This window comes from Montipora foliosa, chromosome 7 (genome assembly GCF_036669935.1).
Source record: "Montipora foliosa isolate CH-2021 chromosome 7, ASM3666993v2, whole genome shotgun sequence".
Lineage (NCBI taxonomy): Eukaryota > Metazoa > Cnidaria > Anthozoa > Scleractinia > Acroporidae > Montipora > Montipora foliosa.
Genome location: NC_090875.1, coordinates 36,193,689 through 36,203,688, shown reverse-complemented (window position 1 = coordinate 36,203,688; position 10,000 = coordinate 36,193,689). Strand labels below are relative to the sequence as shown.

The 10,000-nt window shown below is 39.1% G+C and overlaps 1 protein-coding gene across 5 annotated transcripts in view; it reads right to left on the bottom strand.

Annotated features, from left to right (window-relative positions):
* The window catches only part of LOC138009450 (probable serine/threonine-protein kinase qkgA), a 204,149-nt gene that overhangs the window by 127,125 nt on the left and 67,024 nt on the right, over positions 1-10,000 (bottom strand). For all 5 annotated transcript variants that reach the window (XM_068856468.1, XM_068856469.1, XM_068856470.1 and 2 more), the window contains 3 exons: positions 9,842-9,871; positions 7,202-7,237; positions 6,717-6,743 (listed from right to left, as the gene is read on the bottom strand). In XM_068856468.1, coding sequence (XP_068712569.1) covers positions 6,717-6,743; positions 7,202-7,237; positions 9,842-9,871 — 93 coding nt within the window. The remainder of the gene's footprint in view (positions 1-6,716; positions 6,744-7,201; positions 7,238-9,841; positions 9,872-10,000) is intronic.

Below are 10,000 nucleotides of genomic sequence, written 5' to 3'. Positions count from 1 at the left end.
TGGTTTGTAAAGAAGCTCTTTACGCACAAACTACTAACTGAGTTAACAAGAGCACCTCAGCTTTTTTGCATGTGCACGTTTAAAGCAGGAAATTAAGCTTTTTGCTAAGCCAAGGTAAATATCACTTGATTGAGATTTACCAAAACTCAAGCAAAGTAACGTTGTATAAATTTTGATCGTTTCATCCACAATCATTCTTGGAAAAAAGAGCGTAGAGACCGGTGTGAACTTTGCTATCTTCCGAGCAGAGAATTGATATTATTAGGCTCACAAGTCTACTGAAAGAGATTAATCAAATATGAAACTATAGCATTACTCGCCAGGTTAAAGACCTTCGAAGGAATGTACTCAGAGCTAGTTGACCTATTGGTTTTAAGGGTATTGCTTTTTTTAAAGCACTGGTTGCTGGGAGATCGAGAAATCTGCAAGAGACCAAGGGTGAGTGTGCATGTTTGTAGAATGTGTGATGGATTGTTGACCATATATGGCAGTGCCGATGCTAGCTTTTCTTCAGTCATGGCAAAATATGAATTCATCAGACTGGCTTTCCCTTCATAAGTCAGTACTAAATTACCGTAGTCTCTTGAGAGAAACGATGCTCTTGTGATGCGCTGTTGGATTTAAGTAACTTCCAAATTGCACTAGTTTTGCTTGACTTCTTTGAACAGTTTGGAGAAGTATGCGGCTTTGGCTTGCTTTGGAACCAACATAACCTCATTTCTAGCTTGCTTGTAAGTTTGGGCACTAAAATCAAACCGCCACCTTGAATAGGCTGTACCTGCGATTTAAATCGAAAGGTGTTGGTGATCGTAGGCCGAGATGAACTTCTATTACTCACTTCTTTCGATGGCACGTAATCATTGCATATAATGTTAACTAAGTGCTGCCAAGCCCTTAACAAATCGTCCTTGTCATCGAAGACTACACCGATGTGAAAAGGCATCGTTTCGACATCGGATCTAACTTTGTCCTCACCCAATCTCTTATGGTCTTTTATTTCTAAGGTTCTTTGGTGGCAGTCTTTTGAGCTTCAAGCGTAATGTTAAATATATTAAGCCATGATTGGAGATGGAATTAACCAGGTGTTTTGTTAAGGTCACCAGAAGATCTGACAAAGAATGCGATGATAATGTTACTCTTGTGGCCTTTCGTACGATTTTTCACACCTTGGATACCTCTCCCCTTTTCATAACCGGGTCTGCGCATTTACTGATTCCAAACTCCACCCTTCTGTCTTTGCTTAATACTCAAACAATCTTGATAAGAGTGTCCACTTGTTTGTCATCCTTTCCATGGAGGTTTAACCTATAAACTAGTCGTTCTGAAAGAGAAGGGGAATGCTCGAGTAGGAGGAGACCTGATCAATGCAGGCAGCCCCAAAGAGGGGAGATTTTGTTTTAAGGCCAAACGCCTTGTAGTAGTTGATGGTGATGGTAGCCATTGACATAACATGCGACTGCCGTCGTTCCAAACTCGACCGACAATGCCAAGAATCTGAAGCGACATGTTTCTCAAACAAGAGAACAACACAGTTTGAAAGCTCTGACAACTTTCAATAATATATCTAAGTCGATTCATAATGATACTTACCGTGAAAACAACAGGAAAATCCACAGGAAAATCCGCCACATCTCAAAGAAACGAGTGTTACTGTTTTTTCTGCCATGCGATTAACCGAGCATTCGTTCGGTGGCGTTCGGTGTCCGACGGCAATCTGAAGACTGTAACTCGACGACCCGAAGAAATGCCGAGTGTACCTCAGAACCCAATCCGCAAGGCATAGCAAGTATAATCGGGCGAACTCAGGCATGCAATCTCGAGATTCATTGCGCGATAGCCCCGAGATGCATTGCAAGATTAGTGTTGCTCTCGCTCGCTGCTCTCGCTCGACCATTGAATAACCCGGTTTAATTTAGCCTTCCTTAACACCACCGAGAACGGAATAAGGGTCAGCACAATTAGCAGCGGTGACCGGCTGTCTCCCTGGAACATTCTTCTCCTACACTTGCTGAGCCAAAGGTACTTCCTCCTGATGTCAATTCCCCCAGTCATTGATTCATACTTTTTCAAACAACGACAGCATATTTTCAGCAGCGCCAAATATTCGTAAACATTTGATGATCCACAAAGGTGGGATCATAGCATTTGTCTTTTTGTTGTCCACCCAAGTCATCTCAGGACCTGGTTTTTCTTCTTTTGCATTTTAATTCATACCCATTCTTTTTATCAGGCAGTAAATTCTGTTCCTCCAGGTGTTCATAAAGTTCATCTCCAAGCGGCAGGCAAGTTATGGGCCTAAAATTTGTTGCTGCATTTCCTTTCCTTTCTCTCTATCTTTAATGTTATGGGCCTAAACGTTGTTGCTGTATTCTTTTTTTACTGTCCAATCTTTAGTAAGCCACTGTAGCATTTGCTTAGTGGTGAGCCAATCCTGAAGTGCACGGCAGCTCTCTCCATTTACGAAATAAATATTTTCAGCAAAAAACCTTGAAATCCATCTGGCCCAGGGGCATTCCAGTTAAATATTTTTCTTTAGTTGTTTGGTCACCTTGCTGTTTTTAATCGGATTACTGTTCCGTTTCGGCACTCCCGCAACATAATTTTTTGTTTCTCTTAGCCATTCAACTTTGGTGTTCTGAGTCATGTGGCTATTACCTCAACTATAAATGTCGGTAATACGATGCTTGAGTTCGTAGTCCAACCTAGCTTTGTTAGATGTATCGCTTCAGTCTTCAGATAAATTAAGGATTTTTTTTTCCCACCGCGGTCCCCACAGTGCTTGCATTTGGTGACAAAAATGGCTCCCAAACAGACTTGTCTTACACTTATTTCACTAAAATCATTTTAGTTGTATGCGGCCATTAATTTAAGTGAGTGATACTTTCCCTTCCAAGTCAACGCAAATGAGACTTTGAACTCCACGAAGGGTCAAGGGGTATCGAAAGCCAGCAAAACACCAGCCGTAGGCAGTCCCCTACCCGGACGGACTCAGTTCACATCAAAACACAGCTGTTATGTCCAACACAAAGCTACTTTGAAAGAACCTTTGAGCGGCACTTGCTATAATATAGGAAAGAAAATCACCTATTCAGATAGCGGTATAATCGTGCAAAGCCATTTTGCTCCCTCCTTGGGTAGTAACCACTGTACTGTATGTAACCAAAAGTTCTTTCTGTGTTGTGTTGTTCTACATGGTTAGCTTCTCTAGGGTTAACATTTAAAAGACATCAGCTCAGGAACCTCTTTAATGTGTTCAATTGCTGACCTTCATTATCAACTCATTTGACGCTAACTATTTACCATGATTTACTTCCTCCGTCCTTCAAGGAACACAGGTTTTTATATTAAAACATACCCTTAATTTATAACATGCAAACGATAGTAGATCTTTTTGTATAAAAAAAAAAATTCCCTACCCAAAAGTAAAACTACGAACTACTGTTTGCGAAGGTTTTCTAGCATTTCGCTCCTAGAATAACTTTTAATGGTCAAATTTCCTTCTCAACGTACCAAATTTTTTCCAGTATCCTGCACTTTTCTTTCATTCTTCCGAGTTAATTAAACTTCACAATTTCAGCATTCTAAAAAAAATTCTTCTTAGATTTTCCTGGGACTTGGTCAATTAACAAAAAGTCTTTCATCCGCGTAAGCAAATGTAAGTCAAAGTTTAAGATGGAAAGTAACAGGAGGTCCAAACTAATTGTCCCGAATGGAGCCAGTCTACGTTTTTGAAAGAATTTTCCACTGAAATACGTTTAGTCTTTCAAATTTCAGACCTCACGGCCAAGGATGTGTTACTCGTTCAAGAATTCCAGTTTATGATCCTGTAATTCTGCGGATTATAAAAACTAACGATGGACTCTAACCAGGTAATTAATTTAGTTAAGAGGTTGCGTTTATGTCTTCGCCTTTTGCATTTATCGAAAGCAAAAACCGACAGAAAGTTTTTGTTTGTGTGTTTGTCTTCTCATCGAAGATTAGCTTGGTCATACCATGACCAATTTGTGGCTTGTAATTAACAGATCTGCAGCACGGTGCAGTCTGCATGAACTGCGTCCTAGTATGACTTCCTTATCTTGAGAGTGACAACATCAACCACTGACAAAATGGTAAGTGCTAAGAAGGTTTTAACACATTTTGTTGTTTTTCTTTTTTTTTAGTTATTTTCTTATTTTAATTGTAATGCCAAGTGTCTTTGTAATGTCAAGTGTCCTTATAGACATTTGTTTAAAATCTGGGCAAAACACTTGACGTGAATTAATCTATCACTTGTCTCGGCAAGGAGTGATATCTGGTCAGACGCTCCCTTGCTTGTCGACTTAATTATAACGCAATTATTGACGAATCAGGAGAATTATAAGCTTGCTCCTTGATCATTCACAACCTTTCCCGGTCTGCTTTCCAACATGACATTCCTCGACTGGTTAAAATTGTGTGTAACACTTTTTCCGGCAAAAAAAATGGAATTTATCAGGCCCAGAGGAAATAAATGGATTTATGCTGGGTGTGACAGGCTTAGTTATATATTTGCCATGATGCAGTTGGCGCATTCCTGTCATCTGGAAATTTCTGTAGATCTTATCCAGTGCAGAAACTAGGCGTAGGGCCTCTTTCACTAACTAATTCGAGACAGTTAAGATTATTTTCCCCTCCTCCCTCCCTATTCTTAGTTTCTTGTGGATGGCGGGTGTGCCCTCACCTATGCTGGGATCATATCTTCTATATTTGTGTATTTCTTAGGTTGCCATGCTGATTTTAAGTGAACAGTCTAGCCCAACAGGACTTGGCCAAAATATCCCAAACATATGTGGTACTATTTTGTGCCCCAGCAAACAGAGCTCGCACAAAAGCAACGCCTTGCTAACAATATCAGTCTCATAAATGAAGCATGAAGCATAAAAATCCTGCATTGATTGTAGACTTTATGAATCATGCGATATGTGCTGACAGTGCTCGGAGATACTCTCAAGGACCCTGTGACTTATAAAGGTTGACGAGTTCTGTTAATTTGGGACCCCAATTTATATATACGATTTTATTGACTAAATTACATGCAAGTAGGAGCAGATCAGTTTTTTTTTTCGTAATAATGTTTTGTTTATACTATCTTTGACTCCAACTGTGTCGTTGTGAAACAAGAGCAAGAGAAATTCAACATAAAGGAGATGGATAGGGACTATTCATAACCGCAAAAAATGTCGTGTAAACGATAATTCCTTGAACAATTCAAGATGCTTACGAACAGAGGAGTAAGGGCCAAATGGGTCGAGTCTTTGGTGGGGATAATGCATACAGAAAAGTACTAGCCATTGTTTGTACATTTTTGTATTGTGGTAGGATACAACTTCGTTCCCAGGGTCTCTCTTCCCTACCTCTATTCTCGTTAAGAAAAAGACCCTGGTTCATGCTGGTCACGTGGCACTCGTCGACAAACATTTTCTCACTGGGCCGGGGTAGAGTTTTCGCTATATTTTGATACCGCAACTGGGCGAAAGCGTATTCGTTTGACAAGGCATTTTTTTAATAAGCAATCTTTATCTTACAATGCAAGTATCAAAAAGGAGATGAATTCCCACAAAAGCTGTCAACCTAAAAGCAAGAACTTTTGTGACCGACACGACAACTTCAATATCGAGCGGCAATTGACGTTCACAAAAATTGATTTCGTTAGTAGCTAAAGTTGCTTCTCCAGAACATACACTAACATAAAAGAATACACCAAACTCTACGTTTGGTTGATAAACTGCATCTTCTATTCTACCGGGGCTAAAAATATACACGCTATTAAAGCCCTGTGCACGTGCAGTGGCAAAAATATATATGTTAACGACATCGACAATTTGCACTAAGTTGCTGAAATATAAATATCGTAAGTCAAAACTGTCTACTCGTTGTACAAGATTGCCACTTTAGGAATCACGTTGTTTAACATTCGAAAGATAATTTAATTTAACATAATTTATATAGCGCTAACTCCACTAATTGACCAAAGTGCTTTACAATTCATAATATTAAAAAAAATTTAAAAAGATCCCACTGGTAATAAAATATGAATAAATTAAAAACCTATTTACCTATTTATAAACTAAAATCAAAGACCAAAAGAAAATACCTGCACATGTTAATACAGTTTGATTTGATGATTTGAGGTCGATACGTGACATAAGAACTTAAATGACATCACACTGGCTGATCGCTGAACATCTTTGTTTCCCATGGAGAAACGTTTCGCTTGTTTTCTCGCAGGACAAAATCTTCTTTTCTTTAAAATTGTCGCAAACTATTAGCATTCTTCGTTGATCCGGACCTTCACACGGGTGAAATCTTGAATGACGCGAGTATATTTTCTGTGGCGTCCGATCGATTTGACCACAACCTTTCTGCGTTTTACGTCTAATTCCATATGTGTAGTACATAAACTACTGCGGTCAAAGGTTTTGTCGATGGTCATCTGGCTACAAAATCAATTGCAATGTCGACAAAGCCTACTGCCACCCACCCCCTAACACACATTTGGTGAACCTCCCAGATTCTGGAAGACACGTGACCAACGTGAACCAGTGTCTTTTCTCAACGACAATGGAGGCAGAGAAGAGAGACCCTGGGAACGAGGTTGGGTAGGATATTGTCCCCGGGAAGGATATTTTTTGCTCCCCTTGTTTCGCATTATTTGCAGTGTGTCTTCTAAAGTAATAACCTAATTACTGTAATATTACCTTTCAACCACACCTTCACCGGGTTATCTGAAAAAACAAAAAAGGAAAATAGAAAAAAAAACAACTTACATTCAAGTACTTTTAACCATACTTTTCTACTTTCCCTTGACTAAGGTTAACGCTCAAAACACAGCTATAAACCACTTTTGGACATTCACATCGCCAGCCTTCAGTATCAACTGAGCTGATACCATGAAATAGAGAAGTAATCCTCGCACTTAGCTGAGGAATTGAAGCAATTGTGTCTTATAGACACCTGAAAATTTCAGGTGGCTCCAACGGGATTCAAACCCATGACCTCTGCGATGCTGGTGCAATGCTCAAATAACTAAGCTATGAAGCCACACAGTTGGGAGCGGGTCAATTTGTCGGGATCAATTGTTCCCGTAAAGGACTCGATAAACTACAGAAATTTATAAATCGTCCAGAGAAGTGCAAGGATCACTTCTCATTTCGTCAATAAACCGCACTTCAAAATACATTACCTGGCCGTTTGTTTGTAGCTTCAATATTTCGTGTTACTATTGAAATAAAAAAAATACATGTATGTTACTGATTACTCTCGATTGATCTTATTAAACTAATATTTCATTAAAGAATTTTAAGAAGAACTGAAAGAGGGGTTGGCTTATTGGTAGCATAAAATATGTTTCCAAAAATACAGACAAACTGTGATCAATTTTTCTTACACTTTGCAGATCAGTTTTCTACTTTCTCGTCTCTAAAGGCTTTCCTGGAAAGTCACGATAAATCAATAAAACCATAGCCTTACTCAATATTTGAAAAAAAAACGTTGGAGGCAAATTTAACAAAACTTAAAGTGGTTTAGTGTTGTCTGTACTCTTGTCACAGTGTTCAAAATGTTGTGGACTCACGAGGAGTAGCCGTCTCTTTTCCCGCCTCTTTTCCCAAAAAGACCGTCTCTTTTCCCAACCAACCTTTCCACGGTAAAACGCGCGAAAGTTCTAACATCTTTAGAAAAAAGAGATCGACTATCGGCCTATACTTTGAATGCTATAACGCGGCTCTCAAGAAGTCCAGTTCTTTCACGATATTGTGAGCGGCAGACTGTCCGATCACTCATCCAAACGTAAACTCAAAGGACCACATTCAACCGACAGGCGTTGGGTGCCGCGAAACAATTTTCATACATGAAAATGCCGCCAAAGCTGAAATTGATCCAATCAAATCGCTAGGATAAGCAATGCGAATTTCCATAACAAAAACAAACGGTCGAACAGGCATTACCAATAGCATCTATGCGAATGTAAAACAAGGGCCCAGGAATGACCCACAAGCAAAACCTTATGTCTTGATTTGTTGCGAGCCATTGCTGTCATACCCTACTGGATGGAGCCCAGTGTCCCAATTAGTATCATACGCTTGCTAAACCGTTCGGAAGCTACATCATTGTAATGCTGATATTAAAATGTTCACTTACTCTGTTTCTCGTTAATTCGTGGGATTATAGCAAATGGTCACGTAATCATAAATTGATCACAAGAGAGTAAGAGCTGTTTTTTTTTTTTTTTTGTAAATTACTTTTGAACCATTAAACTTCCATGCAGGTAATGACATGGTGCAACAACTTCAATGATCTGAAACATCATTCGCCTTACACCATTTCCCATACTGACATCCCTTTTTTTCCATGATCTCTTGCTACCTTCAACGAATCAACGCCATTGTCTATCACTAAGTGGGCCATACAGACGCGAACATAACTTAACTTGTAGTTTTACCCTCGTGCCTAGGACTAGAGGCTTCATGTTAAGCGTGTCTATATAGCTGCTCAGCACACTATCATGGCCTTATCCCTTATTGGCACCAGGACTATACTTGTCATACCAATTTAGCTTTATATGAGATAGAATGAATAATATTAATAGAGCGAGTTTCAATTGAGTGCCGCAAAACCAAAACCAAAGTAATTACTTTGGCCAATCAAAAAGGACGGAGACAATCCAGTAAACCAATCAAAACTCGAAGTAATTACACGTAGCCGACACAAAGCGCGGGAAAATGTGCACGCGCGAACCACGATTGGTTTTGGTTTCACTTCTGATTGGTTGAAAAAGTGGCTCGAGAACTTTGAACCAATCACTGAGTGAAGTAATCATAAACCAAAGCAATTCGCTAATTACTTTCGACACTCAATTGAAAACCGCTCTATCAGCATAATTATGTGATTCGTAAAATTACAATGAGCGCTGGCGATATAATATTTCCACAGAACCTTTCGACTTCTTTTCCAAAAGTAGTATTAAAGACTTAACCGGCGCTCATATGTCATTTTACTTATGTCGTTTTTCCCGTGTCATTGCGACGTGTTTTTTACAGTAGAGCCAAGGTCGTTTTTACAGTTGCGTTACCTAGTTCACAATATCATTCATTCCCTGTTTGCTCATGCTTATGCTAGACTCGTATGTTTCAGCACAACGGCTTGTAAAATCGAAGAACTGAGTAACTAGTTGACAAGAGCACGTTTCCTCCGCTTTTCTCGGAAAACGATTATTGAGCAAGAGAGCAATGTGTGTTTCGAGACAATGCTCACTTTCCTATGGTTATATTATTTATCAAGGCAGTTGATACCTTTTTGGTTTACTCAATTCCCACTCAAAAGTAAACGACTTTAGAAACAAGGCCCTTTGATCACCAACAATCCACTCCGACATTTCGTCGTTTCTAAAAATCAAACTTAAGCCCACGGCCCAACTCAATCGCCATCATATTGACTCAAAAAGTTATAAAATTATTTTCCAAGAAAAAAATCATACAAATGACCACAGATTTGCCAGCACTGTTGCTCACGAGTCATCCAAAATTATGTAGAAAAGACACTTATTGAGTCCGCACTTTAACCTTCTTTTGAGTTTTGGGGCATGCCTATACATGTACTTTACTATGCATATATAGAGTATCGTGACCAACCCAAAAAATAAAGGTGTCCAATAAGCTCTTTAAAAATTAGGGCGTAAGGTTTATTAAGCGATGATTTGAAAGATTTTAAGTAGATGTACCATTCTTAGGGAGCCCTTAAACTTTATTTCAACATAAGATTGTACCCTTTTTGGTTTTTTTGTCATGTGCATATCCTTATAGAAGCTGCATTACAAAGGCCTTACCTGCCGTTAGCTGTGCCCAAAATTCTTGCTCTGAAAAAAAAGCAAAGAAAAATGAAAATAGACAATGAAAAGGCGGAGTTCACAGCGTTCAAGACAATTTCTTAAAAAACTTAATAACAACAGCTAAGGAACCTCTTCAATATGTTCAATTTCTGACTT